The sequence below is a fragment of the Ranitomeya imitator genome, chromosome 5, assembly GCF_032444005.1.
Source record: "Ranitomeya imitator isolate aRanImi1 chromosome 5, aRanImi1.pri, whole genome shotgun sequence".
Classification (NCBI taxonomy): domain Eukaryota; kingdom Metazoa; phylum Chordata; class Amphibia; order Anura; family Dendrobatidae; genus Ranitomeya; species Ranitomeya imitator.
This window is the reverse complement of record NC_091286.1, coordinates 295,858,707-295,877,519: the sequence shown is the minus strand read 5'-3', so window position 1 is coordinate 295,877,519 and position 18,813 is coordinate 295,858,707. Positions and strand designations below refer to the sequence as shown.

The 18,813-nt window shown below is 40.2% G+C and overlaps 1 protein-coding gene across 5 annotated transcripts in view; it reads right to left on the bottom strand.

Annotated features, from left to right (window-relative positions):
- SCML4 (Scm polycomb group protein like 4) overlaps window positions 1-18,813 on the bottom strand; it is a 201,521-nt gene that overhangs the window by 71,063 nt on the left and 111,645 nt on the right. For 3 of the 5 annotated variants that reach the window (XM_069726266.1, XM_069726267.1, XM_069726265.1), the window contains exon 3: window positions 1,006-1,125. The exons of the other annotated variants lie outside the window; for them this stretch is intronic. In XM_069726266.1, coding sequence (XP_069582367.1) covers window positions 1,006-1,125 — 120 coding nt within the window. The remainder of the gene's footprint in view (window positions 1-1,005; window positions 1,126-18,813) is intronic. 5 annotated transcript variants of the gene reach the window in all.

The following is an 18,813-nucleotide window of genomic DNA, read 5'->3' as shown; positions in this document are numbered from 1 at the left end:
TCCTGCTGTGCCATCGTTGGTCGGTGCAGAAAGTCCAGAACTTTATTTCATCGCTGGACTCCATGCAGACATCACTGAATCGGCGTGTGTGACGCCGATTCAGCGATGTCTTCACTGGTATGTAGTGTTTGTTTTTTTTACTTTTACGCTGGTAACCAGGGTAAACATTGGGTTACTAAGCGCGGACCTGCGCTTAGTAACCCGATGCTTACCCTGGTTACCAGGGGACCGGCATCGTTGGTCGCTGGAGAGCTGTCTGTGTGACAGCTCTCCAGCGACCGAACAGGGACGCTGCAGCGATCGGGATCGTTGTCTGGATCGCTGCAGCGTCGCTAAATGTGACGGTACCTTTAAATACCAAGAGGTTTCCACTGACTTTAATGTAATCTATATGGGTTGTTTTGTACAATTGGAGATAACTCAATACTGTGGTTAATCTTCCACAAAGTGTCCTATCAACAATGAGTTCTGATGAAGATCTGAACCACATAAGTGTAAAAAATAATGAATTTAGGAATATAGTAAAGACTTTTTCACAGCACTGATATTTTATATACATAATATATGTTATGCGTTCATTTGGAGATGATCATTTATTAAAATTTGTATTTCATGCTGTTTTTTTGATGTGATATTAGTATAAATAGAAGCCAGCATCTTGTGTGAACTCTACATTTATCAGGTAACATTTCCTTTGTAAATTTCTATTGAAATCAATACTTTTCTCTTGCAGTGTCTGGATGCTCAATTTATGCTCAATTGACTTTTATCAAAGGTCACCTTCTTATATGCAGCTTTGAAATTTGATAGGACTGACAATATGGAATATATCAACATATAACTAAATCACATTACTGTTCTGCTTACTGTGAATGAAAAATAAAAGACAAATGAATTCAGGCATATTCGTGCCCAAGAAAAAATAAAGTATGCATGTAAAGACAAAAGGTTGGTGGTGTATCCTGAATTTTAAAAAAAGTAAATAAAAAAAAATCAAATACTCACACTCTGAAGATGCAATGCTTGAAGATTTATTGTGAGGGCATGCAGAGAGTAACAACGTTTCGAGTTGGCTATGGACCCTTCATCGGGTAAGGTGAACAGTGGTGCAGGAGCCCTTATATACTAAAACATAAGGGAGAACAGCACTATCAGTTCCCACTTTGGATACACCACCCTTTTCGTCTTTACAAATGATGCATAGAAATGAATCACACTTCTGTTAATAAACATGTTACATAATGTCTTTTGTGGTTAGTTTACAAATGCACATGATTCTAGAATATGATGTACAGTTGCGAAAAATACAACTTTACTCTTGGCCGACTCCTGTTACGCCGATTGAGAGTTATGTGCAACTCATGTGGGCTACACAAGTTGCTACAGTGAATAGCTATTCTGTATTTTTGTTTACAGTACTCCCATAAAATGAGCAATAGACCTTCATAAACAACTTCAAGTTCCCAAGTCTTTATGCAAGAAAGGAAACTGGAAGAGCAAATAAGTCAGCAGAGGAGAGCAGCTCCATGGCGAGGATGATGAAGAATATTTGTCTGCTTCTAAAAATGTATGATGACCTACTGATCTATGTCCAAATATTAGTTTTCACTGTTGTAGGGAAACTGTTACTCACCCTTTATCTCCCCCGCCATTCAGCACCACTGCCTCTGGCAGTCCTACATTGATCACACACCGTAAAATGAGCAATCATCACAGTGCAGTCGGGAAGGTGTATTTCCACAGGTCATTATGTTACTCACAACCACCAGGATACCAGCCAAAACAATGTGTGTAAAATGTAAAAAAATAATCCGTAAAAGACTGTTCTGACTGTATAGGGTGCACTGCTCACTGGATATAAAAAATAATGCCACCACTTGCAATCCTACAACTCTTTCAAATTGCCCAGCCTTCAACTGATTGAAAATATTGCCATAGAACTATACATACACAACTGGCAACTTGTTCATTCTGGGCCCTTTCAGCATATGCAGCCTGAAAAGAAGAATTCAAGATGTTGAATAAAGTTTCTAAGAACCCAGAATTAACTCATTTACCCCCAAGGTGGTTAGCACGTTAATGACCAGGCCAGTTTTTACAATTCTGACCACTTTATGAGATAATAACTATGTAACGCTTCAATGGATCCCACTGATTCGGAGACTGTTTTTTGGTGACAGATTGTACTTCATGATAGTGATAAAAATTCTTTGATATAACTTGCGTTGATTTGTGAAAAAAAATGGAAATTTGGCAAAAATTTGGAAAATTTCTATATTTCCAAACTTTGAATTAGTTCGCCGTTAAATCAGAGAGGTGTCACACAAAATAGCTAATAAATAATATTTCCCACATGTCCACTTTACTTCTGCACAATTTTTGTAACACAATTTTTAAAAGTTGACCAGTGATTTCTCATTTTTCCAACAAAGTTTGCAAAACCATTTTTTTTAGGGACCGCCTCACCTTCGAAGTGACTTTGAGGGTTCTATATGATAGAAAATACCCAAAAGTGATACCATTCTAAAAACTGCACCACTCAAGGTGATCAAAACCACATTCAAGAAGTTTATTAACCGTTCAATTGCTTCACAGGAAGCTTTGGAATGTGGAAAAAAATGAACATTTAATTTTTTTTTACAAAAAATTACATTAGACCCAAATTTTTACGAGGGTAACAGGAAAAAATAGACCCCAAAATTTGTTGTGCAATTTCTTCTGAGCATGCCGATACCCCATATGTGGGGGGAATCCACTATTTGGGCAAATGGCAGAGGTCAGGAGGGAAGGAGCGCCATTTGACTTTTTGAATGCAACATTTGCTGGAACAATTAGCAGGCGCCATGTCACGTTTCAAGAGCCCCTGATGTGCCTAAACAGTGAAAAAAAACACAAGTGACACCATTTTGGAAACTAGATCCCTCAAGGAATATATTTAGATGTGTGGTGAGCACCTTGAACCCCCAAGTTTGTAATGTTGAGCCGTGAAAATAAAAAAAAATAAATCACATTTTCCCCATAAAAATTTTATTTTTAGCCCCAAATGATTTATTTTCACAAGGATAACAGGAGAAATTGCACCATAAAATTGTTGTGCAATTTCTCCTGAGTACACCGACACCCCATAAGTGGGGCACTACTTTTGAGGTACAGTGTAAACCTCAGAAAGGAAGAAGCGCCATATTGGAGTTCAGGAAGCGTTAAAATTGTTTGAGGGTGTCATGTCACATTGGCATCCTTCATCTGCCTTATTATAGGAAATCTTCCGATGGAGTTACAATTTTCAGACATATGACATTTTTTGATCGCTTTGTCTTCCAATTTTTGGGAGGCAAATTGAACAAAACCCAGCAATTCAGGATTTTTTTTAATTTCGTTTTGTGTGTGGTAAAATTAATAAAGCAGTTTTATTATTTGGGTCAGTATGGTTACATTGTTACCCCATCTATATAATTTTTTATGTTTTGGCGCTTTTACACAATAAAAACTATTTTTATTTTGTAGAAAAAATAATTATTTTTGCATCGCTTTATTCTGAGAGCTTTTTTATTTTTCCACTGATTCAGCTGTATGGTAGCTTGTTTTTTTGCAGGACAAGATGACATTTTCAGCAGTACTATGTTTATTTATATTCATCCTTTTATGGTGCTTTATTCCACTTTTAGTTTGGCAGCATGATGATAAAGCATTGTATTTTGCCTTGTTTTTTATTTATTTTTTAATGGTGTTCACTAAAGAGGTTAACTAGTGGGACAGTTTTATAGGTCAGGTCGTTCCAGACGCGTTGATTACAAATATGTGTCCTTTTATTTATTTATTTTTTTTCAAAAAATATTTATTCATGGGTACAGTATATTTAGAATTTTTTGTTATTATTTTTGTATTTTTAAAATATTTTTACAATTTTTAAAAAACTTTCTTTTTACTTTTTTTTAAAACTTTTTTACTTTGCGGCACTATGGGACTTTCATATTTCCAAAAAGAACTTGAGCCCCAACCAGCTGCCCCTTATAAAGCCTTGATTATGAGCCTCCTCCCTAAATTAACCCCTTGTGAATATAGCTATTCCCAATTCAGCAACTCACACCAATTCACACAGGTATTTGTTAAAGGTTTTCCAAATACCTCTTCACTGAATCTCAAGTCACACACTTACCGCCGTTCGCACTTACGCTCAGGTCACACTCAGCTCGTTTACACTCGCTAAGCTGAAGCCAACTTAGCAAACTTATTGGGGTGTGCCAGATCAGGACTAGCCTCCCTGGCACTCTTCCCTCTTCCTGGCCTTCTAACTGTCACCCAGCTTGCTGCCTCACTGTCCTGCAGCTCCAACCTACCATCCCCCCCTCTCATCTATCCCATTGAGCGTCTGCTCAGTGAGCAGAAGACTCCTTTCCAAATTGTCAATGGATCTCAGTGTTGCCAGCTGCACATTTAGGTTCAGAATCTGGGCTTCCAAATGCACAACGTGCTCACATCTCGCACAGCAGTATGCACCCTCAACTGGCTGATCAAGGATTGCATACATGTGGCAAGATGTGCACTGGGTGGCATTAACAATAGTGGAGCATATTTCCTAATGGGGATTGCACCAGACAGAAAAGTGAAATAAAAAATAAATTCAAAGTATCAATAAAATAAAGACAGCAATTCAGTAATTCCTCCCTTGGAAACTTCCTGAATCCAAAGTCCCTGAATCTCAAGTCACACTTACCGCCGTTCACACTTACGCTCAGGTCACACTCAGCTCATTCACACTCACTAAGCTGAAGATTTAAAGAGATTTTTTTTCCTCTTTCCCCTCAGCAGCAATCCTCCTTGCTGTTCAATGCGCTTCCAATGTGACTTTGTGAGTCTATATGAAAAGTAGTACCCAAAAGTGACACCATTCTAAAACCTGCACCCCTCAAGGTGCTCAAAAACCACATTCAAGAAGTATATTAATGCTTCAGTTGCTTCACAGGAACTGAAGCCAAGTGGAAGGAAAACATGAACATTAATTTTATTAACAAAAAATTTGCTTTAGACCCACACTTTTTATTTTTACAAGAGTAACAGGAGACAATGGACCCAAAATTTGTTGTGCAATTTCTCCTGAGCATGGGGGGAAATTTACTGTTTGGGCGCACGGCAAGGCTCAGAAGGGAAGGAGCACCATTTGACTTTTTGAATATAAACTTTGCTGGAATAATTAGTGGATGTCATGTAACGTTTGGAGAGCCCCTGGTGTGCCTAAACAGTGGAAACTCACCTACAAGTGACACCATTTTGGAAACTACACCCCTCAAGGATTTAACTGAGGGGCACAGTAACCATTTTGAACCCACTGGTACGGTACAAAATTTGATAACATTATGTCGTCATATTGAATACATCATCATTAGTGCTGAGTGCAAGTGTAACATAGTAACATAGTTATTAAGGTTGAAGGAAGACTTTAAAGGGACACTGTCACCTGAATTTGGAGGGAACAATCTTCAGCCATGGAGGCGGGGTTTTTGGGTGTTTGATTCACCCTTTCCTTACCCGCTGGCTGCATGCTGGCTGCAATATTGGATTGAAGTTCATTCTCTGTCCTCCATAGTACACGCCTGCGCAAGGCAAGATTGCCTGGCCGCAATGCCCGCGCAGGCGCAGTCTGCAAGCCTGGCTGGGACGTCAGACGGCCAGAGCTTACTGCGTCTGCGCAGCACAGCAGTACACTGCGCAGGCGCCGGTTTTGAAACGTACACAGCGCTGAGGGGGCGGTGCTGAAAGCTCAGGAAGATTGGAGTGAAGGCAGAGGAGCGGTTAGAGCTGGGGAGTGAGGACCCGCCTCCCTGGCTAGAGACATGAATTGTGGCTAAGTATAAAATTGCTTTATTTGGGGTATACTTGAACCTAAAACTAAAAGAGCCACCTTGTTAGAATGCAGCATTACTGCTGCACAAGGTGGCTCTTTTAGTTTATAACAGCTGGAGGGGGGTGACAGTGGCCCTTTAAAGACTTCTAGAATTCACCTGGCATGCGGAATATCAGCTTCTGGGCCAAGTCATGACTGATGTCGACACATTGCCTAATCAGTGCTTGGAGGTTATCACAATTTCTTTGTTTTTGTTTGTCCACCTACTTCCCTAGCCATATACCCAGAATTTCAATGTTTTGTTCACCGAATCACTTGCTTATCAATTTTTCTTGTGACATGGTGCTCACCATACTGGAAAAAGCATTGTTCATCACTACTCATAGACCATTAGGATAAATTGGTCTTGGAGGATGTGTGGATTCCATTCTTTATTTATGGCAGTGTTCTTAGGCATAATTGTGACGGAGCCTACTCCACTGTATGAAGACCAACCCCACACATGAATGGTCTCAGGATGCTTTACTGTTGGGCTGACACAGGACTCATCATAGCGCTCACATTTTATCCTCCAGACAATTTTTTTCCAGATTTCCCAAACAGTCTGAAGGGGACTTCATAGGAGAAAATCCAGGAGCAATTCGTTAATAAGCAATGCTTTTTCCAGCATCATAGAGTGCAATGTTACAAGGCAAAAGTGATAACATAACTTAAGTGGCTTGGTGACCAAAACATTGAAAATTTCTATCCATGGTCAGGAAACCCCGAAGACTTCAATCCCAGGTTTCAAACACAAAAATTGTGATAAACTTCAAGCGCTGATGAGGCAAGGATGGGTTGGCATCAGTCAGGATTGGGCCCAGAAGCTGATATCCAGCATGTCAAGGCGATTTGTCAAATCCCTAAATATTGAGCCTCTGCATAAACTTATTGTATTCGTCAATAAATGTTTAAAAACTTACGAAATGCTTATACATGTAATTCAGTGACCATAGAAACACCTAAGTAAAAGATCTAAAACACTGAAGCAGCAAATTTTGTAAAAAAAAAAATATGTTAGTCTCAAAACTTTTGGTTAATACTGTATGTAGCAGTACGGTGAAATAATGTACTTGTGGAACTGTATACTATATTGCAGTATTGCATGACAATTTGTCATATGACACTACAAAGGGTTAATGCTTATAGATATACACTTACTGCTCTGCAGTATGGGTGGGATAATATTTTATTTAGCAACATTGTGGCTCAGTAGTCCTGATATTGAACAGCCTATGTAGTATCAATGTAGTTCAGCCACATGCGGTATTATTTTATAGGCTGCTACATGTATGAAAATGTTCAGAGATTTCATATCTGAAGAAATGCTCTTTAAAGCTGACAAGATTAAGTCAATTTACTATTTATAAAAGGTCCAAATTGTGTTTTATGATTATACTCACAAGGGACACATATCAGTCTTTTTTTGTACTCGCTCTCGCTCTGCCGTTTCCTGTTTATTTCTAATTTGTGCGGTTCATACATGCAGATCACAGAGATTAGATCACAGAATCGAGGAAAGAAATATTAAGAGAACGCAGACCTTAGAGTGCCAGTGCTGATTTTTCAGATTACATTTTGTCGCCATGGTGATGGAGTCATTGAGAACGTCATGGATTGCCTATCCCTGATGAGTGCTAATAAGTTGTTTGAATAATCTGACATTTCGAAATGGCTAATAACAGCCAGAATTGTCAAAGTGGGTGTAGTAAAAGTAAAAACAATTTACAAAATTAATCAAGTGAGAATATAGAAAATCCCCAAGCTGTGGGATTCAGAAATGGGTGGATAAAATCTGGAAATTTATCACATAAAAAAGATCCTATGAGAAAATTAGGCTTATGAAATTGAAGTAGCCACTTTCAGCTACTAGAAGCCTAGGAGTCGTGAAGCTAATATATGTCCAACTGATGGGGGTCCTTTGGCACAGGAGGTTTTTTGAATTGATATCCATCTAATTTATTGTAAAGGAAATGGACTAATTTTGCTGCAGGATTCTGCTGCTCTAGAATGTTAAGACCAGCGGCTATGAGTACGTGCAGTAGAAGATTCTCTGTTGTGACCTGGAAATTCTTATAGCTTGTATTTTCACTAATAAAGACAGGGTGGACAGCAGTGTGAGCAGCCTCTTCTTACCTCAGCACTCCTGGCATCTCCGATATTAGATCAGAATGACAGAGTGGACAGCAGTGTGAGCAGCCTCTTCTTACGTCACTGGAAATCTGGAAACCCATACAGAGCGTATTATTCTACACATGATTCTACTGCACAAGCTCATAGGCACCTGGGCCATTAGCATTCTAGGACACATATATGACAGTATAGCAATTTAAGAAGACCTTTCAAAGTTTGAGCATATCAAGCTGGTCACATCATGGAATAGTGGTTGCAAAGCTTAATAAAATTTACTTTAAATTTTTTTATTTTTGTCCTTCGTGGAGTTATTAGTTTATAAAGTTTAGGCTACAGTTTACCGTATATACTCGAGTATAAGCTTAGGGTGGGAAATGCGCCAGCTACCGGTAAATGTCAAAAGTAAAAATAGATACCAATAAAAGTCAAATTAATTGAGACATCAGTAGGTTAAGTGTTTTTGAATATCCATATTGAATCAGGATCCCCATATATTGCTCCATAAAGTTTATGATGGCCGCATAAGATGTTCCATATTAAAATATGCTCCATATACTCCTGCATAAAGGTTAATAATGGCCCCATAAAATGCTCCATAGACACATTTGCCCCATATAATGCTGCACAAATGCTGATTATGGCCCCATAAGATGCTTCATAAAGATATTTGCCCCATATAGTGCTGCACAAACGTTAATTATGGCCCCATACAGACACTTGCCCCATATAGTGCTGCACAAACGTTAATTATGGGCCCATACAGACACTTGCCCCATATAGTGCTGCACAAACATTATGGCCCCATACAGACACTTGCCCCATATAGTGCTGCACAAACGTTATGGCCCCATACAGACACTTGCCCCATATAGTGCTGCACAAACATTGATTATGGCCCCATACAGACACTTGGCCCATATAGTGCTGCACAAACATTGATTATGGCCCCATACAGACACTTGCCACATATAGTGTGGCACAAACGCTATGGCCCCATAGATGCTCCATACAGACACTTGCCCCATTTACTGTTGCGATAAAAAAAATCACATATTCACCTCTCGTCGCTCAGGACCCCGGCACTTGTAATATTCACCTGCTCCTTGTTCCGGCGTCATTCCATCTTCAGTGTCTTCTGCACTGACGTTCAGGCAGAGGGCGCACACTAACTACGTCACCGCGCCCTCTGACCTGAGCGTCACAGCAGAAGACGCTGAAGACGGAGCGGTGCCGGAACGGTGAGCAGGTGAATATCGTGCAGCACTCCCCCTCCCCATTATACTCACCTGCTCCTGGCGCGGTCCCTGCAGGTCCTTTTTTCCCGGCGCCGCAGCTTCTTCCTGTACTGAGCGGTCACCGTTACCGCTCATTACAGTAATGAATATGCGGCTCCACCTCTATGGGAGGTGGAGCCGCATATTCATTACTGTAATGAGCGGTACCATGTGACCGCTCAGTACAGGAAGAAGCTGCCGGCGCTGGGCAAAAAGACATGCAGGGACCGCGCCAGGAGCAGGTGAGTATAATTAGACAGCCCCCGCTCCCCCTCCCCTGCCGACCCCTGGGTATGACTCGAGTATAAGCCGAGAGAAGGACTTTCAGCGCCAAAAAATGGGCTGAAAATCTCGGCTTATACTCGAGTATATACGGTATGTTAAGTCCAAGAGAGTGTTACCCGAGATCTTTCTCTGCTGACATGTGCTTCTTCCCATGTATGACTTGATAAGTAGGCAGCAACATACAACAAAAAAAGGAACATGCTCCCACAGTAGCTTAGAATAGGTTTCTCAGTATATGACATGTACTGATACACAGTCTGGTCTCTTCACTGGTCTTACTGCAAAGTGAATACAAGTGTAGGAAGTTGAGCAGAGATTATTAATACCTTTCAGCTTTCATCTCACAGCACACAATGTGCTGGGAGGGGTGTACAGCACAGCTTTGTCTCATTCCAAACATATCTGCAGTTGCAGCTCTCCATTCACAGCACTGTCAGCTCAGCTGTACTCCCTTCCCACCTCCAACACTGACTTCCCTGATACGAAAGATGAAAGGTTCTAGTAATCACATTCATCCCTGAACTATTCCTGGCACGAGTAATCGCTCTGCAGCGAGAGGGATGCCAAGTTTTTTTGGGACCGTGTGCTTTTTTCCCTATATCTTGCTGCCTGCATATGATTGGTCAATGTCATACAAGGGAAGAAATACACGCGCCCAGAGACAAATCTCCAGTAACACTCAATTAACCATAAGTTATAACCTACACATTACAAGGCACATGGATCTCTGCAACAAACAGGAGAAATTAAGTTACAAGAGAGAAATACGTTTTCTTCAACTCTGTAGCCACAATTCTGCAATTTGGCCAGCTTAACATGCTATAACTGGTGAAAGGTCATCTTTAAATGTAATTAGGAACTTATTTATAATGATATTTCTTTTAGATATTTTCTTTTAATTTTTTTTCTATCCCCGGAGAACCCATTACAAAAGCAACTGCAGAGCCTTGGGCCTGTCTTTTCCACTGGACTTCCAAGACTAGAAGAGAGCCAGCATCAGCAGTAGTTTTGACACAGTGAATGATTCTGCCTTTTTTATCTCTAAGAATTTTCATGATTTTTTTTCTTTTTTCTTTAAAGCTTCTCTTTTATGCAAACCACTATTTACCCTCTGCCTTTCTAGAATGTTCACACCAGACTATATGTTCACTGTTCACTCTTTGCCCCTGTTGATGTGTATCTCTTCCTCTGCTCCCCTACCCAACACAACTCCAGCAATTTTTTATTCACCTTTTTATTTGCCTTGCTCACCTATGCTCTCTGCTAGGCGCCTTCAAAGCTCCTTTGTCAGATACTGATCTCTGTTGGATCTGTTTTTTTTTTAATTCTATGGAAAAAGGATCCATTAGCCATCCATTTTACTTTCATTACATTACAATGAAAGGAAAACAGATGGTTAATTAATGGATCAATTTTCCACAGAATGTAAGTTGAGATCAGTTATTTAAAAACAGACTAAAGTTGTGTCTGCACAACTTTTTTTGCCAACAGATTGCTACTGGATCCATTCTAACTGATCACTACTGGACACCAGTCTTATGTCTATACCCCACAAAGCCCTGTCACCACATGTCTTTCTGCGGGCCTCTGCCAACATGTCTTCCATCTTCCATTCACTTCCTGATATTGAGGAAGGAGAACTAGTGGTGCCTCAGTATTCTTTGCCGTAGGGAGCGAAGAAATTACTGATGGCAGATCTTCCTGTAATAAATAGTGGAAAGAATGAAACAATGGGCCTCAGGCGTAGAGTTAAAAGTTTAAATAGAGTCTCATAAGACTTGAACATGCCATATTTGTATTTGTATTTAGGAATGCGGAAACCCTTGCTTAAATTCACTGTCTCGAAAGAACGAAATTAATGGTGCTATATAAGTGAGTAAAATAAATAAATGTCTCAACCTTTGACAAAGTGTTTATCAAGCATGCTTGCTAAAATGCTCTGCAAAGGTAAAAGCATTTCGGATTGATTTTGGAGCAAAAAAGTTTATTCAGATAGTTCTTCAACTGGATGGACGCTGTAGATTTTCGATGGTGCAATTCAACAATATTCCTTGAATCTATGTCCTTTAAGCACTATATGGTATATAATTATGTACAGCGGACATTTCTCTAAAATATGTCAAATGTTTTCTGTAAGTGCAATTATACTGCTAATAAACTGAACAATGGATTTTGCTATGTTTTCAATATAATATTGTGGTAAAATTGTGCATGCCTCGACTGCAGTACTTAAAGGACATCTGTCAGCAGGATCTCACCCCAAATTATTTATATTCACATATACGGTATATATAATTCCAACCCAAAAGAAACACTATACATAATGGGATGCCTGGAGCATGCATCACAATTTGACACACTGCCTAAAGCAGTCTCGATGCGAGAGGACACTCCTGCATACAATAGAAACCATGAGAAAAAATACGGAGTACTAAGTCCACAAAATATGTTAATTAAATAAATTTATATATTTTTATACATATTTTGTGGACTTAGTACTCCGTATTTTTTCTCATGGTTTCTATTTATATTCACATGTAGCTTTTCAAAGGACCAGTCCGCCAATATCTCTACATGGCTAGTCCATTCGACTGTTACTGAAAAATTAACATTTGAACTGATTTGCAAGCAAGGAGGTAGATCTGAAGCCTTTGTCACTCCAGCTTTGTTCCTTGCCGGATGCTGCCTCCTTCTGCTTGGAAGGTGGCTCCTTTGCCTGAAGTCACACAGCATAGAGGCTATCAGTCAGGCAGGAGGAAGACGGGGAATAGAGCTGGAGTGACAGAGGCTTCAGCTTCATTGGTTTATCAGTTCAAATGCTGATTTCTTAGTAACAAAGGAACAGACTGGCCATGTAAGGTATTGATGGACTTGTCGTTTGAAGAGTTATATGCATATAAATAGTTTGGAGGGTGAAATCCTGCTGACAGATTCCATTTAATACATCTGCTTTGAAAATGACTTAGGAAAAAATATTAATTGGAAACCTGTAAACTGCATGTTTTGTAATCAAGAACAAAAGTTCGTTAGACTAGGAAGTTTTCTAGGGTGCCATTAAAAGTGAGGATAAAATGTGTGTAGTTAAAGAAAAAAGCAACATTCTACTGTAAAAATTTTACTAATCAGTATAAACAAGAACACTGGGCATTGTGAGAAACCAATAAAGCACAGTTAACATGGTGATCTTCCAGAACAGAAAACTACCATTAGGGCACCAAGAACTTGTCCCACTTCTGTTTGGAATGTTAGATGCCCATACCAGTGAGCATTATGTATCTACTGTACATACTGTGATGTGAGAAGCTGGAACCTAGGCATAATCATTAATAACAGGGATGTTTTTTATTGTAATGAAGCAATGCTGCAGATGGTACTGCAAGTATGACCTTCTCTGCTAATGGCCATCTGGTCCAAACTCCGTCTTCTCCTTGGCTTTAATGAAATATTGTTACAGTTTTACTGCTTGTGTCTGCTGACTTTATTTCTTCATGCTGATGTAACAGATTCATTTTACTGCTGTGCTAGTGTATAATTTCCATACTTGCTGTCACCACTGCGCCCCATCTGTTTTCGATGGTCAGCATCATTCAGTATAATGCCATGATATACGCTGTTCTCCTTTCACATAACTTGTGTTATTACATTATATTGTTTTATGGCCTTGCAATCTTGTCTTGTAATGCTGTGTGCCATCATACAATGCTTTGCAATATCTTAATTACAGATGTGAGGAACCAAAGCAATCAATATAACCCTGGTCTAGGTAGGGTTAAGGTGGGGGTGAAGTTCTTTGTGGTTATTCTTCGGAGATTATTGTATGTGCACACGTTCAGGTTTTTTCAAGTTTTTTTTCACGAAAAAACGCGATAAAACCGCATTAGAAACTGAAGACATATGCATCCTATCATTTAGAATGCATTCTGCAATTTTTGTGCACATGATGCGTTTTTTTCCGTGAAAAAAACGCATTGCGGTAAAAAAAGCTGCATGTTCATTAATTTTGCTTTTTTTTCATGTTTTTCCCGCTATTCTATGCATTTGGAAAAAACGCAAGACAAACGCATCAAAAATGCGAAAAAAAAACGCATCAAAAACGCAAAAAAAAAAAGCATGCGGATTTCTGGCAGAAATGTCAGGTTTTTGTCAGGAAAATTTCTGCCAGAAATCCTGACATGTGCCCATAGCCTAAAGGTTCACAGTTGCAAAGGTTTATTCTCAACAAACATGAGGTTAATGTGCCTTCTTAGATTTGCAACCCTATTTTATTTTTATCAGCTCATGATTTAAGAGCATGTTAGCCTGCCTCTCACATGCTGACTAGTGCACTTCAGCCTTTTTTTTATAAAAGGTCGAGAAACTGTAACATGAATACAAACATGGGGCATGTTAAAGTAAATTTAATTTGCTATGCTATACCTTTTTATTTACACTCTAAAAGGAAAAAAATGCAAAATTATAATAGCCTTGATTACAAAAAATCCTAACAAATTGCATATACAGCAACTATGCATATCTATGTGTCACCATGGTAACAGACTACAAACAAAACCAGTGTAGTTTATTACTCTGATCATGTTTCCTTCCATCTGTCGCCCCTTCTTAGCAACATCAATTTGACAGGATAGCATTTAGCAACTAAGTACGGCAACATAGGTAACAATGCAAATTATTATTAGGCTAGGTTCACATTGCATTAGGGCAATCCGTTTAGCGCATATGCTAGCGGATTGCGCTAACGCAATGTCCCAAAAGGGATTGCGTTTGGCGATCCCGCTAGCACAGATACCCGATCTGCGCTAGTGAGGGACGGACCTCAGATGCTGCAAGCAGCGTCCGCGGTCCGTCCGAAACTAATGGGACATCGCTAGCGCGTGCTGAAAATGGCATGCGCTAGCGATGCGCTAGAGATCCGTTAGCACATTGCCATCAATGGGTGCGCTAACGGATCCATTGAATGGCATTAATTGCGACAATTTCGCCATGTAACAGAGTCCGCTAGCGTTAACCCATTAACGCAATGTGAACCTAGAGACAGGAACGACAGGAGCAGCAGGATTTAGCTGCATGAAACATTGGGGCAATATTAGAATCCAGCTTTTTAAGTGTTGATAAAATCTTATTTTATTGCTTCATCATAAAAACATCATGGTGCAGCAAGACAGAATTCAGATAGGCACATTTATCTGACGCATTTTGAGAGTGACAGATACGCTCTTAATCATGGATGGCTTTTGTAGTAGGAGGTTAGAGCAGCTGGACCAGCAATGATCAGTTAGGATGGTCTTTGTGAAACAGCCCTTTTAAAACATAGATTGGATGTGTAGCTTGTTATACCTTTCGCTGTGATCCTATAATTATGTGAAGTCCGATTTTTCTAGAACTAGATGAACATTCAGCCAAAGTTGCACAGAATCATCCTAGTACTCGCATTATTTTACATATAGATAAACATAGTAACATAGTTATTAAGGTTGAAGGAAGACTATAAGTCTATCTAGTTCAACCAATAGCCTGTTATGACCTGGTGGTTAGGAGCACCCGGAATGACCTGATAGTTAAACCTCATACAGGACGAGCTCTGGGATGTGGGAACTCTGCTGACCGCAAGCCCTAATCCTATCACACACACTAGAAATAGCCGTGGAGCGCTCCTGACCAGACCTAGGCACCTCGTCACAGCCTAAGAACTATCTTAGCCCTAGAGATGGAAAATAAAGCCCATCTTGCCTCAGAGAAATTCCCCAAAGGTAAAGGAAGCCCCCCACACATATTGACTGTGAGTAAAGATGAAAGTCACAAACGCAGAAATGAAACAGGTTTCAGCAAAGGGAAGCCAGACTTACTAAATAGACAGAGGATAGGAAAGGTAACTTTGCGATCAGCACAAAAACCTACAAAAGACCACGCAGAGTGTGCAAAAAAGACCTCTGCACCGACTCACGGTTCAGAGGGGCCACTCTGCATCCCAGGGCTTCCAGCTAGCAAGACAAAATCATGATAACCAGCTGGACAAGAAAACAGTGAACAAATAATGACTATCAGGAACTTAGCTTCTGCAGGAGAAGGCAGGTCACCAGAGAGATCCAGGAGCAAACTGAACAAATGCAAAAGCATTGACAGCTGGCATGGAGAAACAATCTGAGAGGAGTTAAATAGAGCAGCCAACCAAAGGATAAACCACGTCACCTGTGTAAGGAACCTCAGAAGCCGCAGCTTCACTCATAGCCACCAGAGGGAGCCCATAGACAGAACTCGCCGAAGTACCATTCACGACCACAGGAGGGAGTTCGACAACAGAATTCACAACAATAGCCTAACCTAACATGCCCTAACATGTTGATCCAGAGGAAGGCAAAAGAAACCCATGTGGCAAATAGTAAGCTCCACTTTGGGGAAAAAAATTCCTTCCCGACTCCACATACGGCAATCAGACTAGTTCCCTGGATCAACACCCTAACAAGGAATCTAGTATATATATCCTGCAACATTATACTTTTCAAGAAAGGTATCCAATCCCCTCTTAAAGGGACACTGTCACCTGAATTTGGAGGGAACAATCTTCAGCCATGGAGGCGGGGTTTTTGGGTGTTTGATTCACCCTTTCCTTACCCGCTGGCTGCATGCTGGCTGCAATATTGGATTAAAGTTCATTCTCGGTCCTCCATAGTACACGCCTGCACAAGGCAAGATTGCCTTGTGCAGGCATGTTCTACGGAGGACAGAGAATGAACCTCAATCCAATATTGCAGCCAGCATGCAGCCAGCGGGTAAGGAAAGGGTGAATCAAACACCCAAAAACCCCGCCTCCATGGCTGAAGATTGTTCCCTCCAAATTCAGGTGACAGTGTCCCTTTAAATTTAAGTAATGAATCACTCATTACAACATCATACAGCAGAGAGTTCCATAGTCTAACTGCTCTTACAGTAAAGAACCCGTGTCTGTTATTATGCCTAAACCTTCTTTCCTCCAGATGTAGAGGATGCCCCCTTGTCCATGTCTCAGGTCTATGATTAAAAAGATCATCAGAAAGGTCTTTGTACTGTCCCCTCATATATTTATACATTAAAATAAGATCACCCCTTAGTCTTCGTTTTTCCAAACTAAATAGCCCCAAGTGTAATAACCTATCTTGGTATTGCAGACCCCCCAGTCCTCTAATAAGCTTGGTCGATCTTCTCTGCACCCGCTCTAGTTCAGCTATGTCTTTCTTATACACCGGAGACCAGAACTGTGCACAGTATTCTAAGTGTGGTCGAACTAGTGACTTGTATAGAGGTAAAATTATGTTCTCCTCATGAGCATCTATGCCTCTTTTAATGCATCCCATTATTTTATTTGCCTTTGTAGCAGCTGCCTGACACTGGCCACTGAATATGAGTTTGTCATCCACCCATACACCCAGGTCTTTTTCATTGACGGTTTTGCCCAGAGTTTTAGAATTAAGCACATAGTTATACATCTTATTACTTCTACCCAAGTGCATGACCTTACATTTATCCCCATTAAAGCTCATTTGCCATTTATCAGCCCAAGCTTCTAGTTTACATAAATCATCCTCCTCTGTATTGATTACCCTGCAGAGTTTAGTGTCATCTGCAAATATTGAAATTCTCCTCTGAATGCCCCCTACAAGGTCTTTAATAAATATGTTAAAAAGAAGAGGGCCCAATACTGACCCCTGGGGTACCCCACTGCTAACCGCGACCAAGTCCGAGTGCGCTCCATTAATAACCACCCTTTGTTTCCTATCCCTGAGCCAGCTCTTATCCCACTTACACATATTTTCCCCTATCCCCATTATTCTCATTTCATGTATCAACCTTTTGTGTGGCACCGTATCAAAAGCTTTTGAAAAGTCCATATACACTACGTCCACTGGGTTCCCTTGGTTCAGTCCGGAACTTACCTCTTCATAGAAGCTGATCAGATTAGTCTGACATGAACGGTCCCTAGTTATTCCGTGCTGATACTGGGTCATGAGGTTATTCCTCTTCAGATACTCCAGTATAGCATCCCTTAGAATGCCCTCCAGGATTTTACCCACAGTAGAGGTTAAGCTTACTGGCCTATAATTACCGAGTTCAGTTTTTGTCCCCTTTTTGAATATTGGCACCACATTTGCTATACGCCAGTCCTGTGGTACAGACCCTGTTATTATGGAGTATTTAAAGATTAAAAATAATGGTCTATCAATGACTGTACTTAGTTCCTGCAGTACTCGGGTGTGTATCCCATCCGGGCCCGGAGATTTGTCAATTTTAGTGATTTTTAGACGCTGACGTACTTCCTGCTGGGTTAAGCAGGTGACATTTAATGGGGAATTTCTATCACTAGTCATTTTGTCTGCCATGGGATTTTCTTGTGTAAATACTGATGAAAAAAAGTCATTTAGCATATTGACTTTTTCCTCATCCTCATCCACCATTTCACCCAGACTATTTTTAAGGGGCCAACACTATCATTTTTTAGTTTCTTACTATTTACGTAGTTAAAGAATATTTTGGGATTATTTTTACTCTCCCTGGCAATGAGTCTCTCTGTCTCAATCTTTCCTGCCTTGATTTGCTTTTTACAGAATTTATTTAATTTTTTGTATTTATTTAATGCCTCATCAATACCTACTTCCCTTAATTCTCTAAATGCTTTCTTTTTGTCACTTATTGCACCCCTTACAGCTCTATTTAGCCATATTGGTTTCCTCCTATTCCTAGTATGTTTATTCCCATACGGTATATACTGTGCACAGGTCCTATCCAGGATGCTAATAAACGTCTCCCATTTTCTTTGTGTATTTTTACATCTCAGGATATCGTCCCAGTTAATTGCACTAAGGATCATCTCTCATCCATTGGAAATTTGCCCTCCTGAAGTTTAGTGTTCTTGTAACCCCTCTACAACACATCTTATTAAAGGATACATGAAAACTTATAATTTTGTGATCACTATTCCCCAAGTGACCCCCAACCCTTATATTTGATATGCGGTCTGGCCTGTTGGTTAATATTAGGTCTAGCAGTGCCCCCCTTCTTGTTGGGTCCTGAACCAGTTGTGAAAGGTAATTGTCTCTCATAGTTGTCAAAAACCGATTACCTTTGCTGGAACTGCAGATTTCCATTCCCCAATCTATTTCGGGTAGTTGAAGTCCCCCATAATAATGACTTCTCCTTGAGTCGCAGCTTCATCTATTTGCTTTACGAGGATATCCTCCGCTGCTTCCATTATTTTTGGAGATTTATAAC